This window comes from Leopardus geoffroyi, chromosome B3 (assembly GCF_018350155.1).
Source record: "Leopardus geoffroyi isolate Oge1 chromosome B3, O.geoffroyi_Oge1_pat1.0, whole genome shotgun sequence".
NCBI lineage: Eukaryota > Metazoa > Chordata > Mammalia > Carnivora > Felidae > Leopardus > Leopardus geoffroyi.
Genome location: NC_059337.1, coordinates 33,920,861 through 33,945,572, shown reverse-complemented (window position 1 = coordinate 33,945,572; position 24,712 = coordinate 33,920,861). Strand labels below are relative to the sequence as shown.

The window sequence follows — 24,712 nt, the reverse complement described above, 5'->3', positions numbered from 1 at the left end:
AGTCCAAAATTGTTGTAAAAAAAATAACATCTATTAGTTAAAAAAAAAAATTCAACATTTAGAAAGCACTACAGGCTAAAAAGGAAGGACACATATCATAGAGAATTGAGTCCTAGTAGTTAGAAGAATATAAGTCCTAATAACATATACTTGCTATCTAGGGACTTATTTTGAAGCTGAATCAGGTACATATTTATATATCTGTCCTAACCTTTAGAGGAAATAGAGAATAATGATTAAAAGCTAGGCTATCATCCAATCCCAGTTTCTCTACTTATTCTAGCTGTGTAACCTTGACCAAGATACTTGAAACTCTTAAGCTACAGCTTATGCATTTGTAAAATGTAGATAATACTACAATCTACCACATGAAATGATGAATTAATTTCTCAGTTTTGGTGAATAAAAAAACAAAAGTTTCAAGTTTCTAGACCAAAAAAATAACTACCTAAACCATTACCTGCAAAGAAAAGAAAAGATGGCTATCAAATTCTCTACCTTTAACACCAGAAACTTGAAAATACTTGGAAAACATTTATAAGTTCTGAAAGAAAAAGGACTGTGACCCTAGAATTCTATACTTAGGCAAGTTATCTTTAAAATTCAAAAAAATCAAATAGAATATAAGGGAGAATAACCATTCAATTTTTCCCAGAGTGCAAAATGAAGACAATCTGATCTAGCTTAGCAAAAGTAAAAATTTTTAGTTTTTTTAATGTTTATTTATTTTTGAGAGAGAGCACAAGTGAAAGAAGGGCGGGGGGGGGGGGGTGGTGCACAGAGGATCCAAAGTGGGCTCTGTTGCTGATAGCAGAGAGCCCAATGTGGGACTGAAACTTACAAACTGCGAGATAACCAACTGAGCCACCCAGGCACCCCAAAAGATTTAAAACTACATACACAAGCATAAATCACAAAAACACAGAATAAGAAAACATATTAGCATAAAATATACAAATGGGTTGAATTTTTTAGTGAGAAGACAGACCTTCATATTAAATTAAAAACTACAACCCATCTACTTATGGTTTACATTAAACAACCACTATTTTTATAAAGTAACAGTCAGACAATCCAGATATACCAAATTATACCAACATAATACTTATTTACCCCATAACTCCCAATATTATACTTTTAGCCCTTTTTCTCTGAAATGTGGTCCTTTCACAGCTTAATCTCAATAAACCCATATGCCAATTAACATTTTCCAACCCAAACAAGATCTCATTGAGTGTTTCCTATTTCAGTGAATGGTACCAATACTCTTACAGTTGTGTGAACGAGAAAATTAGGATTTATCCTTAACATCTCCTTCTTTCTCCTTGCTTCCCATTAAGCAAATCACTACCAGATGCTGTTGATTTTACCATCTAAATTTCTTTCTTTTTAAATATCCATTTCTCCCTATCAATAGATCACCATTTTAGACAAAGCAATAAACCTCTTTCTCCTCAACTCATCTTTCCACATTCACTCTTGTCCTCTGTGTTAGAATTCTAAAATGGTCCTCAAGATTCCCATCCCCTTGTGTACACGTTCTGAATAACCCTCTCCTGTTAGGCATGGGCAGGACTGTAAATATGATGAATTTCACTCCAGTAACTATCTTGTTACACAACAAAGGGATTTAAAAGACATAATTATGGCCCAAAATCAGCTGATTTTTTTAATTAATCAAAGAAAGTATCCAGAGAAATCTCCTAAAAGAGACTGAGCCTTTCCATCTGAGATTCCCTTGCTGGCCTCTGAAGTAGCAAACTGCTATACTGTATACAGGACCACAAGTAGACTCTGATGAGCATGGCTCCTGACAGTCAACAAGAAATTAGGGCTCTCAATCCTATAACTGCAAGGAACTGAATCCTGTCAACAACCTGTGAACTAGGATGCTGAGTCACAGATGAGATCACAGACTTTTCAGACATCCTGACTTCAGCCTGGTGAAACCATGAGCAGAGGACAAAACAAACCTGTGCCCAGACTGCCAATCCATGGAAACTGTCAGAAAATAAATCTGTGTTGCATTAAGTTGCTGAGATTGTTACAAAATTATAGAAAACCAATACACTCTCCTCTAATTCTTTAAACTGTTGTGAGACTGATCCTTTAAGAAAATAATCAAAGACACCTTTTTTGTTGATAACATTTTAAGAACTTTCCATTGCTCTTAAAATACAAAAATTCTTTTTTTTTTTTTAATTTTTTTTAATGTTTATTTATTTTTGAGAGACACAGAAAGCAGAGTGTAAGCAGGGGTGGGGAGGGGCAGAGAGAGAGGGAGACACAGAACTCGAAGCAGGCTCCAGGCTCTGAGCTGTCAGCACAGAGCCCGACGTGGGGCTTGAACTCACAAACCGTGAGATCATGACTTGAGCTGAAGTCGGATGCTCAACTGACTGAGCCACCCAGCTGCCCCTTAAAATACACAAATTCTTAAGAACTGCTCCTTAATTTTACCTTTAATGCCTAATACATTTCTGGACACAAATAAGATTTTCAAATATTTACTAAATAAATACACTAAACAAATGCAAACAAAAATAAGTCAGGAGCTATAAAAATTATCTGAGAAAGTTCAATTTTAAGTTAAAAATGTAAATAAATATAAGGAAATATTTTATATTGAAAAAAGTTGTAAAACAAAATATAAAAGTACTAAACTTTTATGCAAAAAGAAGGGCAAAACCCTGTAAAAGGTCTGGCTTTTGGGGGCACCTGGGTGGCTCAGTCAGTTAAGCATCCAACTTCACCTCAGGTCCGCATCTCACAGTCTGCAAATTCAAGCCCCGTGTCGGGCTCTGTGTTGACAGCTCGGAGCCTGGGGTCTGTTTCAGATTCTGTGTCTCCCTCTCTCTCTGCCCTTCCCCTGCTTTCTCTCTCTCTCTCTCAAAAGTAAATAAACATTAAAAAAATTAAAAAAAAAAAAAAAAGAAAAGAGCTCTAAAAGTTGGGAGACTATGACATAAGATACATGACGTAATGAAGAAATATAGACTTGAAGGTACATTTAGAAGGACCCGAAAAGATGGTATAAATAGATCAATGTCAGCCTAAAAAGCATTCTCTAGATAGAAATAGTTCTATTACTATTTCCCCACCTGTGTCTTCTAATCTCACATTCCTGTCCTATTTTTATAATAACTGTCATAGTTTCATTTCTCATCATTTTCATTAAATTGTACTATAAAATAGTAGGCTTTACAATAATTTTCCCACTCATACACACCTGAATAGTATATTATTATAATTATAATGGCAAAGACAGCAATACTCAGTATACAGATGATACTTAAAGCCATGGGACTAGGTGAGAGAACCTAGATAAGGAATATAGAGAATAAAAGACAAGGACTGTGTAGGGAGCACTACATCTTTTAGAAGTCAGGTGGAAAAGAAACAGCAAACAAAAAGAATTACAAATGAGTGGCCAACAATGAAAAAATGAACCAGAAAAGTACGATGTACTTAGAAGATAAGAAACTGCTTGAAGAAGAAATAATCAACTGGATCAAATACTGTTCATTTGTAACTCTATCTAGTTCACCCTATATTAATAATATAAAACTTAAGAATGGTGAACAAATTAAGATCTCTGGAGAAAAATATAAGCCTACTGCTTAAAATCACATTCAAGTAAGTTTTCAAGTTAAGGGAAAATTCACAACCAAATTTCAAGGGCTCAGAAGATATTTCAATCAATACTCTTTTTTTGTTATTTTCATTCTGTTAAAAGAAAGAACAAACTCAAACTTCTAAAACTGTTCAGAGTACTCTGATCTCAAGAAAATCTATTCAAGGGCACCTGGATGGCTCAGTTGGTTGAGCTTCTAACTCTTGATTTTGGCTCAGATCATAATCCCAGGATCATAAGGACAGCTCTGCCCTGAGCATGGAGCCCACTTAAGATTCCCAGTCTGTCTGTCTGTCTGTCTGTCTGTCTCTCTCTCTCTCCCTCTCCCCCACTCACACTCTCTCTCAAATTAAAAAAAAAGAAAAAAAGGAGAAGAAAATCTTTTCATACCTCTGCCAGCTTGTATGGCAAAATAAGTTTTTCTCCCACTGTCACAGTCTTCCTTGTAACTAATGCTTCAAATAGCATCTCTTCTTTAACCTATACAACAGAAAAGTAAATTCAATGTATAAGATTTATGACAATGTATTTATTGAAAAGCCAAATAAAGAAAAAAAATGCTTAATGAGATTAGCAAATATACAATCGAAAAAACAAAGACAATACATTGGGCAATTTAAATACTGGCCATGGTAAAAGTTAAATTTTCCACTCACCCCACTTCCCAGTGCCCACCTCCAAAAAGAGAAGGGGCGTAAGACAGATGTGGCTTTTTAAAGTTTTCTTTCTGACCATAATGGAAAAACATGTTTCTTTGTGCAGAATATGGAAAATATAGAATAGTGCAAAAAAACATTTTAAGATGGTCAACAATAATGCCACAACTTGCAGGCAAGGACTAAAAAGTGAGAATACTTCTTGAATTCGAAAAGCATTACAGTGAGTACTTATTTATGTTTCAGAGGTTTGATATTTATTTGCACATTTAAACTTTAAAAGAAAGTTAACGCTTCCTTTGTTCTCATTCTCTCTAGAAGCAAATATGATCATGAATTTGACATGTCATCATTTAAGTTCAGTATCATTCAGTTCAGTTGACGTTATATATATTAGATGTATTCGTAAATACATTATACTGCCAAGTTTATTTAACTCTTAAATCTATGGCATCACACTGCCCGTAAGTTTTTGAATCTATGTTAATAATTTACATCAAGCTTATTCATTTTAACTGCTGTACAGATTCCCAGTATATAAATTACTACAGTGTTTAACCCATTATCCTACGTGTAGGAGTTTACACTATCCACCATTTTGCACTATTAGGAAGTAAACTGAAGTGAATATCTTGCATATGAGTTCAAGAGCTTCTCTGAAGTACAAGCCTAAAAGGGGAATTACTAGGTTGTAGCATACACATTTTCATCTTTAAAGGATATTGCCAAACTATTGCATGTGGTTTTCACCAATTTGTTCTCTCATCAGCAATGAGCATTCCTATTTCTTCAAACCTTGACTATACTTGGTATTATCAGACTGCTGATTTTTGCCACACTGAGATCATGAAATGGCAAAACAAGGGCATTTTATAAAAGCATCCATACATAAAAAAGATAAAACACTCACAAAATTTTATGTAGACAATATGATATAAAGTATAAAAAGCAAAAAAGATTTGATTATAAAGAGAAACTGAGTTACAAAACAATAGAGTGAAGCATTACCCTACCACCAGCAATTCATGATAGATCAATCATTTTTTTTTTAATGTGATGATACCATAAAGGAAATATACCTTCTTTTGGAGCATCCACTGCTCAATCTTCAAATTCAAAACAAATTGGAAAAAATTTGAGGACCATTATCTTTACAAAATGCAGAAAAACTACAAATAAATAACCAAAGTTTAAATAAAAGACCTCAAGCTTTGAGCTATATTTAAAATATTTTGAAAAACAAAAACAATGCCAGATTATGCAAATATGACAAAGCTAATAAAACTAAGAAAAAAACGTATGTGATAAAAACCACTGTTGTTTGATGAGGTTAAGCAATTATTACTAAAAGTGAGTATTATTAAATTAATGATCTAGGCAGTAGACTCAAGAAATTTTTTTAAAGGAACAAACAAATGTAAGCTGGCAACAATGTGGAGCAAAAGTCAGTTCCATACACTTGTATAAACTGGTACAACCACTATAGAAATAATCTGTCAGTATCAGTAAGCTATATATGTGAGTATACCGAGTATACCATAACCCAAAAATTATACTCCTTGGACTATACTCTAGAATAATTCCCACATATGTTAACAAGGAGACATGTACAAAAATGTCTATCATAATACTATCTATAAATGAAAAATTACAAATCTCAATCTCCACTAAAAAAGATGTTTTACTCATATAATGAAATTTTATAAAGCAACTAAAAAGAATCATTTAGAATATTTAAATCAGTATGGAAAATTCTCAAAAACAGGGTATAGAATGAGAAAGTCAAGTTTTAGAATGATACATTAAAACATTTATATATATAAAGTACAAAAATATGTAGAACAAAACTATTCTTTTTTTAATTTTTATTATGTTTATTTATTTTTGAGAGACAGAGCGTTAGTGGGGGAGGGGCAGAGAGAGAGAGGGAGACACAGATTCCGAAGCAGCACCGGGCTCTGAGCTAACAGCAGACAGCCTGACGCACGGTTCAAACCCACGAACCGTGAGATTATGACCTGAGCCCAAGTCAGACGCTTAACCGACTGAGCCACCCAGGTGCCCTAAAAACTATATATTCTTTATGTAAACATCCATCTATTCTGAAAATATAAAAACAAAACTGAGAATTATAAACACCAAATTCATAATAGTGTTTACTTATGGTGTGGCAGAGTACAAAGTGAGCTACAATTATATGCAGTATTTTATTACATGGGTACGGTTGTGAGTACACAGGTATTTATTATATTGTATATAGAAAACCATTCATAATTTAACAGAGAAAAATAAAGAAGATATATTAAAACAGAAATTAATACATAATAAGTAAAATGGCAGAAGTAATAAATCTAAAGGCCAATTATTTCAAAATAAGAAATGAAAGACAACTTCTACCAAATCAAAAAAACATTAAGAAATACAGAGGGGTGCCTGGGTGGCTCAGTCAGTTAAGCATCTCACTATTGGTTTCAGCTCAGGTCATGATCTTGCAGTTTCATGAGTTCAAGCCCCACATCAGGCTCTGCACTGGCAGCATGGAACCTGTTTGGAATTATCGTTCTCCCTCTTTCTCTGCCCCTCCCCCACTCATGCTATCTCTGTCTTTCAGTGTTAATAAACTTAAAAAAAAGTTATGAAAAGAAATACAAACAGAAACCTAACAAAATAGAGAAAATGTTTTTAAACATTAACAGAATACTTACAAAGAATGCAAAATAAAATTTTAAACATTTAATCAACATATGATTTCCCAGAAAAACACATCCTAAAAAATTAACGAAAAACAAACAGGAAGGACACAAATATTGTTGATCACAAATATAGGGTTGATATCTCTCAAATTTTTAAAGAACATATTATTCTTGGCTAATTATTCTTCTTTTAAGTGCAGAAAACATTTTGAAAGGATAAAAATCTACACAATTCACTTTAAGGAGCTGGCTTAATACTGGCACTAAAACCTAGTAATAATAATGATCGTACACAGATCTACCATATGCACAATCACACAAAACACACAAATCTTGCTTATGTTTGATAAACATCCTGAAGAAAATGACTGAATTCACGATATTTTAATCAGACATCTCTGTAATTTCCCAAATATCCTTAATTGTACATATGACTTTTAATTTAAAAAATTAGTTTTATTAACACAAAATAACTATGAATAGCTCAATATCTAGTCTACAATGTTTCTCATATTCACATAATTGAGAAACTGATATGTGTGTTAAAAACCCATTCTTGTGGCGCCTGGGTGGCGCAGTCGGTTAAGCGTCCGACTTCAGCCAGGTCACTATCTCGCGGTCCGTGAGTTCGAGCCCCGTGTCGGGCTCTGGGCTGATGGCTCAGAGCCTGGAGCCTGTTTCAGATTCTGTGTCTCCCTCTCTCTCTGCCCCTCCCCCGTTCATGCTCTGTCTCTCTCTGTCCCAAAAATAAATAAACGTTGAAAAAAAAAAAATAAATAACCCATTCTTTATATTGTTTTAACAGATGTTAAAACATATTCAAAACACATAAACCTGCTAAAAACTGAACAGTTTTTGATAATGATGATTGTTCTAATGTGCTCCAAAATATGCACAAAAATATGCTCTACAATTAATCTACTGGAGCTTGTTCACCTTTCAATAATTTCACAAGTATATATCCCAAATAGAATTTAGTAAACAGACGACTGAAAATATTCATTGCTGCCTGAGGTAACTACAAAAAAATAATTTAAAAAATAAAATTAAATCATTATTTCAGAAACATTTCCTCCAAAGAAATAAATATAGGGGTGCCTGGGTGGCGCAGACAGTTAAGCGTACAACTCTTGATTTCAGCACAAGTCATGATCTCATGGTTCATGGGATCAAGCCCCGCCTCAGGTTCCAGCTTGAGTATGGAACCTGCTTAAAAGTCTCTCTCCCTCTTTCTCTGTACCCTCTCCATCTCTCTCTCTCTCTCTCAAAATAAATAAACATTAATAGTTAAAAAAAAAATCTAAAGTTATCATTGAACTGAACCACTGTGAGGAGAAGAATTAAATTAAAATCTTAACTAAAGAGTTTATATTTTAATTAAACCAGTTACTGTTCCTATCTTTGAATTCTATCTCAACAAAAGCCTTAAGGTTGCAATTATTATTACCAATTTTAACCAATTACAGGAAATCATCTTAAAAATAATTTCTAAGAACTAAATACAGGCATGATACTATGGTAGGTCCTGTCAGTACTTCTATAGCTCCTCAAACTTTGAAGATAACTTCTTCCTACTTACTACCAAACCTCCATTCTTAGAACCTGTTCATAAGTGTTTTTATTGACTACATGTTGACTAAAATATCACCTAAAATGCCTGACTGAAATTGTTTATTCATTCACCTATTGTCAACCTCATGACCTTCAAAATTACCACCTTCAGATACCACACTCCACATCCTAGTAAAACTTCTTTCAATGAATGAGTCTAGTTTCAACTCCATGTATCCTCTTCTGGCCCTTCTGCCAGACTAACTAATTTCACTTAAGTTAATAAGCAACACCCAGGCACGTGCAAATTAAGCACTCTAAGGTTAGATAAATAAGAAAGAAGCATCCATTGCCCTCAAAAAGCACTGCCGCCTTATAATGAACACAAACCACTAAATAACTTTCTGCTACAAAACCAAAATTAAATTAGGCTAAGCAGACACAAATGTTCTATCCTGATGGAGTCAGCTTACAGCATTTAATAAGGTTAATCTCTATGAAGAGGCAAATGAACCAAAATTTGAAAGATAAATAATATTTTAACATAAAAAAGCAGGCTATTTATACCTGCAAAAAAATGTAAACAACCAAGATGTCCTTCAATAGGTGAATGAATAAACAAATTATGGTACATGCATACAATGGCATATTACCCAGCAATAAAGAGAAATGAGCTATCAAGTCACAAAAAAGATATGAATGAATCTTAAATGCATACTGCTAAGTGAAGCAAATCAGTCTGAAAAGGCTGCATTCTATATAATTTCAATTATGTTACATTCTGAAAAAGGCAAATCTATAGGCATAGTAAAAAGATCAGTGGTTGCTAGGAGTTTGGGGAGAGGGGTTGAACAGGTGAAATACAAGAGGCTTTTAGGAATGAAACTATTCTATACCAATAGTAACATAATGGAAGAACATGACATTATGCATTTGCCATAACCCATAAAGTACAAAGAACAAATTTTTTAGAAAATTATTTTAGACACTGAGGGATCCTAGGAAAGAATGCAAACCATGACAAGAAAATCTAACTGTATGACAAATATATGAAACAACCTAAATGAAGGGAGTGGGAGAAAAAGGTGCTAACCTAAATTAATTCTGGATGAATGGAGTCAGAAAAACTAAAAGCAGAAGGAACACCATACTCTAGTTGATAGTCATTTCCCATATCAGTGTATGTGTACATACATATATGTACATTCCCATACATGGACAGTTGGCACTTAACGTGGATTTGAACTACATGGGTCTACTTAACATGCGGGTGTTTTTCAATAAATACAATACTGTAAATGTATTTTCTCTTCCTTATGGTTTTAACATTTTCTTTTCCCTTGCTTATTTTATTGTAAGAATACAATATATGATAGATGTAACATACAAAATATGTATTAACCAACTGTTTAATAAGGCTTCTGGTCAACAACAGGCTATTACATTTTGGGGGAGTTAAAAGTTATACACAGATGGGAATGCAAGCTGGTGCAGCCACTCTGGAAAACAGTATGGAGGTTCCTCAAAAAACTGAAAATAGAACTACCCTACAACCCAGCAATTGCACTACTAGGTATTTATCCAAGGGATACAGGTGTGCTATTTCGAAGGGACACATGCACCCCCATGTTTATAGCAGCACTATCGACAATAGCCAAAGTATGGAAAGAGCCCAAATGTCCATCGATGGATGAATGGATAAAGAAGATGTGGTGTGTGTGTGTATATATATATGTGTGTGTGTGTGTGTGTGTATATATATATATATATATATATATATATGCACAATGGAGTATTACTCAGCAATCAAAAATAATGAAATCTTGCCATTTGCAACTACATGGATGGAACTGGAGGGTATTATGCTAAGTGAAATTAGTGAGTCAGAGAAAGACAAAACTGATATGACTTCACTCATATGAGGACTTTAAGAGACAAAACAGATGAACATAAGGGAAGGGAAACAAAAATAATAAAAAAAACAGGGAGGGGGACAAAACAGATGAGACTCATAAATATGGAGAACAAACTGAGGGTTACTAGAGGGGTTGTGGGAGGGGGATGGGCTAAATGGGTAAGGGGCATTAAGGAATCTACTCCTGAAATCATTGTTGCACTATATGCTAATTTGGATGTAAATTTTTAAAAATAAAAAAATTTTTTTAAAAAGTTATACACAGATTTTTTTACTGCCCAGGAGAGCTGGCATCCCTAACCACTGCATTGGTCAAGGGTCAACTGTATACTGAAATTGAATAATTAAATAAATGAATGGCAGATGGTAGGAGATAGCTTCCTTATTGTTAAAGTGGGAGTTTCTATACAAGGGGAGAAGGCTAGGATGATACATGTGATAATGTATTAGTTAGAAACATCAGTATGACCTCAGGTTTACCTTTATATAGATATACATGGATATATAAAAACATTTGTAGTATGTGACTATACATGGATTAGTAAACACACATGTATTTCCTTGCTCTGTCAAACGAGAAGGCCTGTAAAATGATTTTGAGATGAATCTGGCAAGATGAGAAGTGAGCTGGGAAAACATGGGAAATCATCACTCCCGGGAAGAATGAGGCAATAAAGACGTTGATTATAGGAAGAAGCATGGTAGGAAATTAAGATCTTTGGCTCCTATTTAGACATTAATAGAAAAAAGGTAAGTACCCTTCTCTCTTCACTCATCCAGATATTCCATCTTCAAATAAATAATCTAACCAAAATCTTAGTATGAGAAACAAATCTCAAATATAGAGGGAGAAACACTATTAATGGCTTAGAACATGATACAGTCTAGAGCGAAATACTGATCCTATCCAGCAAATTGAGGGATTATGGATATCTGGCCAAAGGGAGACAGGCAAGAAAACCCAAGCCTTTTAGAGATTCTGGTAATAGCAAAAATTCCATCTTTCCAAGAAACACCATAATAAAAAGCATTAACCCATTTACACCTAACCAAATAGTTACACAAAATTAAAAGTGAGCAGTTACCCCAGTATTTGAGAAATGACAACTGAAAATATAATCACTCACTTCTAATAATTCTGAGACAATAGGCAGAACTTCAGGATTACAGATATCTATGGAGTCATCCCGATATGTCTTCTTTTTATAACAGATATTACCCAAATGTAGTATTGCTGAGAGAAGAGAGAAAATCCTGTGAAAATAAAACCATAAATTACAGCTTGCTTATGTGCATTCTCTACACTTACTTCACTGCAAAATTCTAATCAAGCACATTAACCACTACAAATATGAAGTATCTAATCATTATAAAAATAAAAAACATAGGAATACTAATTATAATAATAAAAATTATGTATATTATGTCAGGTACTTCACAAAGTGCTTTACATAACCTTACTTTCAGTACTATATCACTTTCCAAACATAGTTGTTAGAAGAGGACTTGCTATTGCCTGAATCTGCTATAGTGTTTCAAAATCCATACTTTTCTAAATGTTTTTCATCCTGCCTGGAATTGTATCCTTTCCCTACATTGTATAATTCAGACCTACTGCATCAGAAACTTTAAAGGCAAGTCCTTGGAATCTGTATTTTTTTAACTAAGTAGCTTAGGTGATCTTTCATTATTAGTTACATCTTTGAAATGTTTTCCTACATCATACTAAGGTGCCCTTGATAAATGCTTTTAAAACAAACACTATGAGGGCATTAGGGTAAATTACCTGATATCAGGCCCCTCCTATAAAAACAGCATCTACATCTGGGCCCTCCTTTCCATTCTTCCCTCCCATCTAAGAGGAACACACTACCCTTCTCCAGTCAACAACTAAACCTCTACTTGTGCTCTACATCCTGGGAACTCCAGGTGACTCAGGAATTTTATTATACCTATTTCCTATATCTTACCTGAACCTACAAGAACTTTCTACCAAAATAATATCATGTTCACTTTTCTCTTTAAATAACCCATCCTAGATCCTACATCTTTTCCTTCCCTTCACAAACAGGCTTTTTAAACTGTTAACTTACACACTTGTCTTCACTTTGTCATTCCCTGTTTACTATCACATTCTGGCATCTGACTCCATTAAAATATCTCATTGAAGCTACCAATGACCTCCATGAAACCACGAAAAGTATACTGTGTCCTAACTTACCTGACCCCTCAAAGGCACTTAACATAGCTGAACCTTCCATCTAAAAGCCCTTCCTAGAAATCCATACATATATACACATCTTTCTGGCTTGTCCCATTGTTTCCTTGTAATAAACCTGTCCTACCTATAAAATTTTAACTAGTGTGTTTTCCAAAAATTACTAAGTGTTCTAAATAAAATAAAGATACTGCTTTAGGGGGCGCCTGGGTGGCGCAGTCGGTTAAGCGTCCGACTTCAGCCAGGTCACGATCTCGCGGTCCGTGAGTTCGAGCCCCGCGTCGGGCTCTGGGCTGATGGCTCAGAGCCTGGAGCCTGCTTCCGATTCTGTGTCTCCCTCTCTCTCTGACCCTCCCCCGTTCATGCTCTGTCTCTCTCTGTCCCAAAAATAAATAAAAAAAACATAAAAAAAAAAAAAATTAAAAAAAAAAAAAAAAAGATACTGCTTTAGGAATCTAACCTATACATTCAAAATCCCTGAATCAACAAGTAGCTGATCTAATTTTTCAAACAATTTAAAATTTTAAATGTTTGAGGGGCACCTGAGTGGCTCAGATGGTTAAGCATCCGACTCTTGGTTTTGGCTCCGATCATGATCTCGTGGTTTTTGAGTTCGAGCCCTACATCGGGCTCTGTGCTGACAGCATGGAGCCTGCTTGACATTTTCTCTCTCCCTCTCTCTCTGTCCCTCCCCTGCTCACTCTCTCAGTCTGTCACTCAAAAATAAATAAAGTTTAAAATTTTAAATGTTTGAATCATTAATACGACTCAAATAAAACACAGGTCAATTATAAAGGAAAAATTTATAAAAGTACTCTGGGTTAGGGAGGAAATTCAGTATCAACTGAATCATTATACAGACTAATGGAAGCCAAAAAATATAAAAACACAAATTCATGGGCCATTTATTAAAAACTATTTTTAGGGGGTGCCTGGGTGGCTCAGTCGGTTAAGCATCCGACTTCGGCTCAGCTCACGATCTCACAGTCCGTGAGTTCGAGCCCCACATCGGGCTCTGGGCTGATGGCTCAGAGCCTGGAGCCTGCTTCCCATTCTGTGTCTCCTTCTCTCTCTGCCCCTCCCCCATTCATGCTCTGTCTCTCTCTGTCTCAAAAATAAATAAAAACGTTAAAAAAAAAAATAAAAAATAAAAAGTTTGTTTTATTTTAAATATAATTTGCTTCATCTTTATTTCAACCTTTTTACATTTCTATTTTGTTTATAATGAACAAAATATGTTTAGTACAATAGTACAGACATAAATTTACAGAGGAAAAGCAGGGAAATTATGTTTTATTGAGAGGTACACATGCCTTAGGATTAGAGCTCAATGACGCAGAAAATAAGAAACTATAAAAATAGCATTATAAAGCAAGTTTTTAAATAAGGTCCATGGACAGGCTTTAGGAGCACCATGAATTCCCACAATTGCATGCAAATATTTATGGATGCACATTTTACAGGAAGAAGAGCTCCAACTTTTAAGAGATTTTCAAAGAATTTATAATTAAAAAAGCAATTCATAACAGGTCTTTTAAGTAATGCTTAACAAGGAAGAAGGAAGCACTAGCTCAGCAATATCCATTAGAAAATTCTTTCAAAGAACCAAGGAAGTGGAACTTCTTAACCATACATTGTGATTTGTTCTCTACCAATGGTATAGAGTACAATAAATAAACTCACTGTCTTCGTGTCTTGGGAAGAAATCCTACCATTTCCATGGCCAGTTGTAAGCGTTCAAAGTCATGCCTCAAATCTTCCCCCTCTACGGAGAAGCAATCCTGCTTATTAAAGAAAAAAGGGGAAGAAATCAAGATTACCTATTGAAATATAAGGTAGGCCACTCAGAAATAATAGTAACTCCAGGTAAGTATACCTGTGTATAAAAATTAGAGCTGGTGAAATATTTAGACACAGCCAAATTCATTAGAACTCTTATGACAGGTTTGCAAACTAAACACATACCTACCAAAATAACAATTTAAGTTACCTTTTTTTCTTCCTTTCACAAATCACCAAGGCAAGGATCTCAAAGCAACTTAAGATAAAGAGCTAGCAATATAAAATGTTCTGATACCAAGTTTGATTTTGAATGGTGAAGAGTCCTGAAGATCCAAAGCATTTAAGAGAGCTCAATTCCACAAACAAATGTTATTTAATCAACAAATATTTAATAAATGCCTATCCCTATGCAAGATGCTAAACAAGATCCTGAGACACAAAAATAAATTTTAGAAGAGGCAGTAATTTAGTTGAGAAATGAAGCCTAGTTTTATATAAAGATGTTTATATCAGTATTAGATATAAAAATAGTTCCTAATGAAATAATATAAACGTGATTATCAATCAGCAAAAAAAGTATACATGAAAATTAAAAATCTGCAAAGAATACATATTAGTGCATAAAAATAGCTGTGAACTACCAAATAAAAAAATACTACTTTTTTCGGGTAATCCTTGCATTTCAGTTACCAAAAAAGTCAAACATATATATAATCTGTATCTTTAAAATAACAAATAGGTTTTTAGAGCCCTTTACTGTATTTGCTCACATTCCCTTACACCTACATTTTCAAACACCTCCTCACACATATTTACTTTTTTAAGATACTGTAGAAGGTTGCATCAAGTTCTCAATACATGCATTAACTGTTAATCTGTCTTATTCACTGATGATCTCTAGCATCAAGTCAGTGCCAAGAAAAAAGTGGATAATCATTAAGGTAAATATATAGTCAGTGAATTACTGAACAAGTACTGAATTAGATGAAATATTCCTTTTTGAGAAAGTACTCATTTATTATTTTTAGACTATCAAGTATCTAGCATGTACACCCTGCTTTCAACCCTGTAAGAATGAGTTAAACTAGATATAGTTTAAAATATAAACACAAGGAGGCAATTAGGGGTATATACATTCAATTGGGAAGAAAACAGGCTCAGAGATTAAATAATTCACCTAAATGACAGGAGTGGCCAAATGAAAATCTATCCAGTTCTAAATCCTCTGCACTCCCTCATGCAACACCAGTTGCTTGAGCTTATTTATTTAATAGGATACCTCTTAATAGGAATTAAACCAACATAAAATGGGCAACAACTGGTCCCTTGTTAAAAGCAATTTTCTCATCACAGTTCTCCTCAGGATCATTTATACTACTCCATTACATGTATGATAATACAGAACACATTACAAAACAATCCTTAACAATCCTCTCTTCTCGGGACACCTGGGTGGCTCAGTCAGTTGAGCGTCCAACTTCAGCTCAGGTCATGATTTCATGATTCTGCCAGTTGGAGCCCCACATCGGCCTCACTGCTGTCAGCACAGAGCCCCGTCTTGGGTCCTCCGTCTCCCTCCCTCTCTGCCCCTGCCCCACTTGCGCTCTCTCAAAAATAAATAAGACATTTTTTTAAAAAAAACATCTCTCTTCTTATAATGCTAAGTCACATAAGTTCTCATAACTCAGAGGGACACAAAGTTTAGTTTGGCCCCAAATATATTCTGAGGAGGGCTAGGAAGATAAACCAAAAGATTCTCAGATTGACTGCTTGCTTTCATCAATTAACTTGTAAGAAAAAGCAACAGAAATTACTCAAACTATAATAGACTGAAAACATCAGCAAGAGGCTAGTGATGAAAGGTATAAAAGGATAGGGGTGCCTGGGTGGCTCAGTCAGTTAAGCGTCTGACTTCGGCTCAGGTCATGATCTCATGGTCCGTGAGTTCGAGCCCCGCATCAGGCTCTGTGCTGACAGCTCAGAGCCTGGAGCCTGTTTCAGATTCTGTGTCTCCCTCTCTCTCTGACCCTCCCCTGTTCATGCTCTGTCTCTCTCTGTCTCAAAAATAAATAAACGTTAAAAAAAAACTTTAAAGAAAAACAAAAAAGAAAGATATAAAAGGAGTAGAAGAATTTGGGTATAAAATTCTAAAAAGAAAAGATGGAGATAATGATGATCTCAAAGGTGGCAGCAACATTGGGAACATGTACTGTACATTTATGAAGTACTAAGAAGCACTCTATCAAGCTGTTTATTAGATGCACTGTCTAATTTATTTATTTATTTTTTAATTTTTTTTTAATGTTTATTTTTCAGAGGGAGAGAGAGACAGAGTGTGAGTAGGGGAGGGGCAGAGAGAGACAGACAGAATCGGAAGCAGGCTCCAGATTCTGAGCTGTCAGCACAGAGCCCGACGCAGGGCTCGAACTCACAGATCACAAGATCATGACCTGAGCCAAAGTTGGACGCTCAACCAACTGAAACACCCAGGCACTCCTGCACTAATTTAATACTCACAAAAGTTAAAGAACATTGTTATCCCTTTAGACAGACAATGGAAACAAAAGAGTTACGTGACCTGCTCAGGTTCTCAAATCTAGTAAATGGGTAAGCCAGTCATCAAGGCAGGTCTGTCTGCTTCAGAGCCCAAATCCTGAAGCATGACTCAGACTAAATAACAGCAGATCAGTTCATAAAGTCACAATAAGCTCTTTACAGGCAATCAAGTCTTACATTTACTATATGAGTCTACCAGTCTCCTACCTACTTTCCAACAGATCAGTCACTTGATATAATAGGTGAAAGGTGGAAACTTCTCAAGAGTGGCAAAACAGCATAATTTTTTCTACTAAAATTTATCAGAATCTATAAATTTAAATGTCTAAATTTAATTTTCCATAATGTTAAATCTGAAACCATAAATTAATTGATATATAATGAAAAGGTAATACAATTAAACTTTGTATGAAGGAAAAAATTAATGTCCATAATTCCTGATCCTTCTCAACTCTCTGAAACAGTTTTATAATTACTGGAGGTTGTAAACACATGCAGTGAAAATTAAAGTCATGGTTATTTAAAGCGAGGACGAAGATAAGTTATGTTGCCAGAAGGAATAGTTAATAAATTAGTTCATTAGTTAATAGATATAGACGAGTGCAGATTCTCAGCCTTTTATATCTGACCTCATTACAAAGGGAATGGCAGGAAAAAGATTTTTTATGTTCTCTTTATAATTACAAACTTGCCTTTATAAAATGTAACAAATAAAATTAAATTTACCTACTCATTTTATGCCCTTAAATCATACATCATATATGCCCTACATCATATATGCCCCTAAATCACTTAAACATTATTTATTTATAAGAATTTCAATTCTTAATATTTGAAAAATGATAGCCTCTCTTGCTATTAAAAAAAAATTCAGGGCGCCTGGGTGGCGCAGTCGGTTAAGCGTCCGACTTCAGCCAGGTCACGATCTCACGGTCCGTGAGTTGGAGCCCCGCGTCGGGCTCTGGGCTGATGGCTCAGAGCCTGGAGCCTGTTTCCGATTCTGTGTCTCCCTCTCTCTCTGCCCCTCCCCCGTTCATGCTCTGTCTCTCTCTGTCCCAAAAATAAATAAACGTTGAAAAAAAAATTTTTTTTTTTAAAATAAAAAAAAAATAAAATAAAAATTCAAAGAAAAATGTACATGCATCCATCATGTGAAAAGACTGTTAACTGACACATAAAACAGGAAGACTATAACTTTTTAAAATAAACAATACATACTACTCACAACACGTGAGTAATGAAATCACTAAAAAAATACTGAAAAAAATATATCTCAAGGAAAAACACCCTGTAGTTCATAAGAATCCACATCAATGTTGAAATCAGGAATGCAAATCAATTTATTGTCAAAATAAATATAGACTAAACATGAGCAGCAAAAGAATAAAGTTTTAAAAAGTAAATTGACTGGTTTTTAATCCACACACTATACACATACAAATAAATCAATTTAAAGAAATTAAACATTAATTTCTCTTCTTTCCTAGAGTCTTTGTATTTCAGCTGATTTTCTTTCTAAGTCATGAGATAGACGCAAATGAGCAAGGTGAGTGAGGGTCCTTTAACAGGAACACAGAATATTTAGGTACTTGTACTGACCGGCTCAGAGTCATAGCAATAATCATCCCAGCTCTGTCTGAGGGGTTTCTTTGTTATCTGAAAGTAAGGCAGATTAGTTAGGTAGAAGTAATGGTTATTACTCTTCTCTAATTATCTCTTAGAAATAATATTCAGTTAGCACTGCTGCTACCCAAAGAAAGTTATTTTGTGTAGCAGCATAAAACAAGAAACAACCAGGTGAACATTCAGATTCTGGGAGATCATATATCATTACAACGAATCCATACATGCTGTTGTCCAGCAACTCTGAGATTTGTATTAATTGATCAATCTTACATTCTATGAATACTGACCCCTTTAGGACAAGAATATGTGTGGTATGGGCACCGATAAAAAAAAAATCTGGAAGAAGAATTAATAAGCTCTGGGTTTCTATAATACTATCAGCTCATTTATGGGTAATTATTAGTTTTTAAAAAGAAAATATTTAATCACCCAAATATATGCAAATTGTTTAAACAGGGGAAAGAAAAAGGTCAGAAGCTAAATCAGTAACTTTTTAAATCTACTTAATTTTTATACAGTGGAAATGTTTAGTATTTACATCAAGAAGCGAAATTTTAAATCATCTTGAAATTGATATATTTGATAACAAAGTTATATTAGCTTATATAAAATAGGTAGTTTCAAAACTAAGAAATATCATTACACAGCATGCTGTGTATCTTGGGAAAAGTCTAGGATACTTATTTCATAACCTTACTACAAACTATCATCAAATGTCAATTTCTTTACAAAAGCTCCATAAACATTTTTTAAATTACCATAAAGACATTTATTTCCAAGGATATTACATCTTGTCTTGATCCAAAAAAACAAAGAATGTCTTTCTGTTAAGTGATCTACTGTCATACCAATTTCATTGATTTTGGTTCTAGAATTTTTGTTAATATGAGAAGTAATAAAATTGGAGAAACTACTGTAATGAAAAACTGGGAGAAATTACTCCCTAATTAGGGGTGAATTTTTGAGTTTCAGAGAAAGATACAAATTCTGTAAGTCATTCTTTTTGATGAATTTCATACTAAATAGGATCATTCACTAAATTAAAAAAAAATCATAAAGTTAGTATCATAATATCATGCAAAGAGGCATATGTATTAGACTTCAAAACATACAAAAAAGGTTTCAAGTAATCCCATGCGAAGGACAAACATTAATTATTAGTGACATTTAGCATGCTCTTGTCGATAAAAGGTAAATCACTTTGAAAAGACCAACCCATTTTATTAAGGTGTAGGTATGTATATAAACAGTTTATTATTCTCTGAAGGAGTCTCACAAAAAGCAAAGGGCACACATATAACTAACTTCTTACAACTGAAAGTAATAATAATTTTTAAATTTGAGAAGCACATCACATAAACTTTTAGGTGGCATGTATGAAAATGCTAGTTAATGTCTATTACCAGGTTCAGACAACAAAGTATTAGGAAAAAAACTTTTCTCAAGAGCTAAAATTTAATAATGCCCAACATTCAAAATACTTTTCATGAATCCTCACCTGATTTAGATAATGATACTCTTCCGGTTGTTTAAGATGGAATGCTAATCTTTCTTCTTCATTTGCTCCTGCCAGGAGGTAATAAAATACATGATAGTTCCTGTTGGAAACAGAGTATGGCTTTAGAATGGACGTGATCTATAGTCGTCATTTATCAGAAAAAAAGAGCAAATGTTAATAAAATGTTTCAACTTTGCCTCATTTTTTAAAAAATTTTTTTAGTGTTTATTTATTTTTTAGAGAGAGAGAGACAGAATGAAAGCGGGGAAGGAGCAGAGAGAAAGGAGACAATCTGAAGCAGGTTCTAGGTTCCGAGCTGTCAGCACAGAGCCTGATGCAGGGCTCAAACTCACTAACTGTCAGATCATGACCTGAGCTGAAGTCGGCCGCTTAACTGACTGAGCCATCCAGGCGCCCTGGACTTTGCCTCATTTTTTAATGCAAAAGTGGTAAGTTCAATATTTTAAGTATTACAAAATAAATGATGTTTTGGATGCTAAATTCAAAAGAGAGGGGTGAAGGCAGCTATATGGCAAAGGTTAAGACCTGAAAATTCTCTCCTTCATAAAACCAATTAGAAAACTGGCAAATTTGTCAGAATCAACTTTTTCAGAACTCAAGAAAATACCTCAAAGCTTAAAGCAATCCAAGGAGTGTTTACATAAGAAAAACAGCCCAATCTCAGTAAAAAATCCAACCGTTGTAGCCTTTTAACTTGCCCTATTCTATCTCCTGTTCACCAGATCCATGGTAGCCTTCAAAACCACTAGCTTATAATGGTGATGGACACCAATAGCCTGGCAGCTTTCAAAAGAGAGCAGAACAGGGTTAGAGCTCATTGAAAAGCCTCATTCTCTGAGAAATATCATTATTTAAACTATCTGGTGGTTCCCTGGAAGAAGCCAGACAGTTCAAAACTGCCTTTATTGACATTACTCACACTCAGCCCAGTGTGAAAACCTTTTCCCCAGGGGCATTGGTAGAAAATTATAGGCAATTTTTTGAAACATATCAGCTACATTAAACAGTGAATAAATGCTGGGGCAAACAACAGGTTAACAAAAATTTAAAGGGAAATGTGATCTCCACACCAGCTTTTAATTCCAATTAAAATTGGAATTAATTCTATATTCTAATATTCTAATTCTATATTCTAATATTCTAATTCTAATTCTATATTCCTAGGAATCGAGAAGGCCATGCACATACGTAAGGCTGTGCACATGCCCAGGGCTTCATGTCTTCTCGGCAAAGACCAAAGAGGTACTGGACTCTCACCTCTGGCTAACCTTGAAGGGATACACATGCAGGAAGTAACGGCAAAGGCAGAATTATAAAATGCCTGAGGGTACATCATCAGGAAAATACAAATCAAAACCACAATGAGATACCACCTCACACCTGTCAGAATGGCTAACATTAACAACTCAGGTAATAACAGATGTTGGCGAGGATGCGGAGAAAGAGGATCTCTTTTGCACTGCTGGTGGGAATGCAAACTGGTGCAGCCACTCTGGAAAACAGTATGGAGGTTCCTCAAAAATACTAAAAATAGGGGCGCCTGGGTGGCGCAGTCGGTTGAGCGTCCGACTTCAGCCAGGTCACGATCTCGCGGTCCGTGAGTTCGAGCCCCGCGTCGGGCTCTGGGCTGATGGCTCAGAGCCTGGGGCCTGTTTCTGATTCTGTGTCTCCCTCTCTCTCTGCCCCTCCCCCGTTCATGCTCTGTCTCTCTCTGTCTCAAAAATAAATAAACGTAAAAAAAAAAAAAAAAAAAAAAAAAACTAAAAATAGAACTACCCTATGACCCAGCAATTGCACTACTAGGCATTTATCCAAGGGATACAGGTGTACTGTTTCAAAGGGACACATGCCACCCCCATGTTTATAGCAGCACTATCGACAACAGCCAAAGTATGGAAAGAGCCCAAATGTCCATCGATGGATGAATGGATAAAGAAGATGTGGTATATATATACACAATGAAGTATTAGTCGGCAATCAAAAAGAATGAAATCTTGCCATTTGCAACTACGTGGATGGAACTAGAGAGTATTATGCTAAGTGAAATTAGTGAGTCAGAGAAAGACAAAAATCATATGGCTTCACTCATATGAGGACTTTAAGAGACAAAACAGATGAACACAAGGGAAAGGAAACAAAAATAATATAAAAACAGGGAGGGGGACAAAACAGATGAGACTCATAAATATGGAGAACAAACTGAGGGTTACTGGAGGGGTTGTGGGAGGGGGGATGGGCTAAATGGGTAAGGGGCATTAAGGAATCTACTCCTGAAATCATTGTTGCATTATATGCTAATTTGGATGTAAATTTTAAAAAATTAAAAAATTAATTTTAAAAAATATTAAAAAAATAAAATCTACTTTGATATCAAAAAAAAAAAATGCCTATTAAAGGAACGAATCAATACAAACAGAATGCCCTGAGGCAAAGACTAAGAGATTTACAGTTTCCAAGCATTTAATCAAATCTCTGTTCTATCAGTAGCTGACAACTAAGCTAACCAAGCAGATACTTGAATGGCCACACTTAGAACAGAGACTTCATGAAATTAGTTCAAAAAGTCATGATACAAACATAAGCAAAAACAACCACAAACAGTAGGAACAGGAGAATCTCATTTCGAGAGCTGCCACACAATTATTTTAAATGTCCAATTATTATTTGAAATGTCCAATTTTCAAATAAATGTATGAGGCATGTAAAGAAACAAAGTATAGCACATACAAAAGAAAAAACACAATCAATAATAACAGTCCTTGAGGAAGCCTTGGTACACAAGATTTTTAATCAACTATTTTAAATACGTTCAAAGAACCGAAGGAAACCATGTGAAAGAACTAAAGGAAAGTAGAATAGTGTCTCATCAAATAGAGCCTATCAATAAATATATAGAACTTAAAAAAATAATCAAAAAGGAATTGGAATTGAAAAATATAATAACTGAAATGAAAAACTACCTAAAAGCACTCAACAGCAGACCTGAGTGGGCAGAAGGCATCAGTGAACCTGAAGACAGGTCATTTGAAACTAGTCTGAAGAGAAAGAAAAATTAATGAAGAAAACTGAACAGAGCTTCAGATATCTGTGGGACACCATTAAGCAGACACCAACACACGCACAATAGGAGTCCCAAAAAGAGAGGAAAGGAGCAAAAAGAATATCTGATAAACTAATGTTCAAAATCTCTCCAAATGTGATGAAAAAACAACTGCACATCCAAGAAACTCAACAAACTCCAGGGAAAAAAACTTGAAGAGATTGACATTTAGACAAATTAAAACTATTTAAACACAAAGACAAATTTTCAAAGCACCATGAAAAGATATGCTAATCAAGGAATCCTAATAAAAGATTTCTCATCAGGAACCATGGCACCAGAAGGATAACACACTTTTAAGTACTGAGAGTAAAAACACTATCAATCAAAAATTATATGTCCAACAAAACGATCCTACAAAAATAAAGGAGATATTAGGATAGTCCCAGATAAACAAAAATTAAGAGACTTTATAGCTAGCAGATGGGTCCCATAAGAAATGCTACAGGGCCTTTTTCTAGCTGAAATGAAAGGAGACCAGACAATTTTCAATTAAACGTGAAGAAATAAATAGCACTAAAAAGGCAACTATGTAAGTAAATATAAAAGATAGCATGTATTTAAGTTTTTTGTCTGTAATTCTTTTCCCACCTATTAGATCTCAAAGACACCAGCCAAAAAACAATGACCAATCTGTATTGATGGGTCTACCATTATAAAGATGTAATTTATATGACAATAATAGTACAAAGGAGAGGGAAAGGAACAGAGCTACACAGGAGCAAAGTTATTTGTGCATTATCAAAATTAAGTTATTACTCCAAAGAAGATTGATAAAATGTTAACTGTAATTGCCAGGGGAAGCATTAAGAAAATAACTTAAGGGGCGCCTGGGTGGCTCAGTCGGTTGGACATCCGACTTCGGCTCAGGTCATGATCTCACGGTTCATGAGTTCAGACCCCACATCAGGCTCTGTGCTGACAGCTCAGAGCCTGGAGCCTACTTCGGATTCTGTGTCTCCTTCTCTCTCTGCCACTCCCCAACTTGTGCTCTCTCTCTCTCTCTGTCTCTCAAAAATAAATAAATGTAAAAAAAATTTTTTTTAAATAAAATAACTTAAGAAATATGTAATAAGAGATGCCAACGGTACACAGAAAACATCTACTTATCCAAAACACAGCAATACCTGGAGAATAGAAGAACTAAAACATCATAAAAATATATAAAACAAATAGCAAAATAACATTCATAAATCCTATCTTAGCAATTATTTTAAGTATAAATTAATTAAACACTCGAGTCCAAAGATGAGTAAAATCAACTATATGCTATCTACAACCGACAAAAGATACAAAAAGGCTTAAAGTAAAAAGGATGGAAAAAATACCATGCAAAAAAAATAAGTGAAAGAAAGCTGAAATGTCTATATTAACATCTGATACAATAGACCTTAAGACAAAAATTATTACTAGCTGCAAAGGACATTTTATAATGACAAAAGGGTCAATTGGTCAAAAAGAT

General features: G+C 34.7%; 1 protein-coding gene across 14 annotated transcripts in view; it reads right to left on the bottom strand.

Moving 5' to 3' along the window:
• The window catches only part of MYO9A (myosin IXA), a 284,985-nt gene that overhangs the window by 193,000 nt on the left and 67,273 nt on the right, over positions 1 to 24,712 (bottom strand). For 9 of the 14 annotated variants that reach the window (XM_045449212.1, XM_045449210.1, XM_045449214.1 and 6 more), the window contains 5 exons: positions 20,130 to 20,229; positions 18,605 to 18,661; positions 14,351 to 14,448; positions 11,577 to 11,703; positions 4,025 to 4,114 (listed from right to left, as the gene is read on the bottom strand). In XM_045449212.1, the coding sequence (XP_045305168.1) occupies positions 4,025 to 4,114; positions 11,577 to 11,703; positions 14,351 to 14,448; positions 18,605 to 18,661; positions 20,130 to 20,229 (472 nt within the window). The remainder of the gene's footprint in view (positions 1 to 4,024; positions 4,115 to 11,576; positions 11,704 to 14,350; positions 14,449 to 18,604; positions 18,662 to 20,129; positions 20,230 to 24,712) is intronic. The other 5 variants (XM_045449217.1, XM_045449219.1, XM_045449223.1 and 2 more) reach the window with 1 other exon arrangement.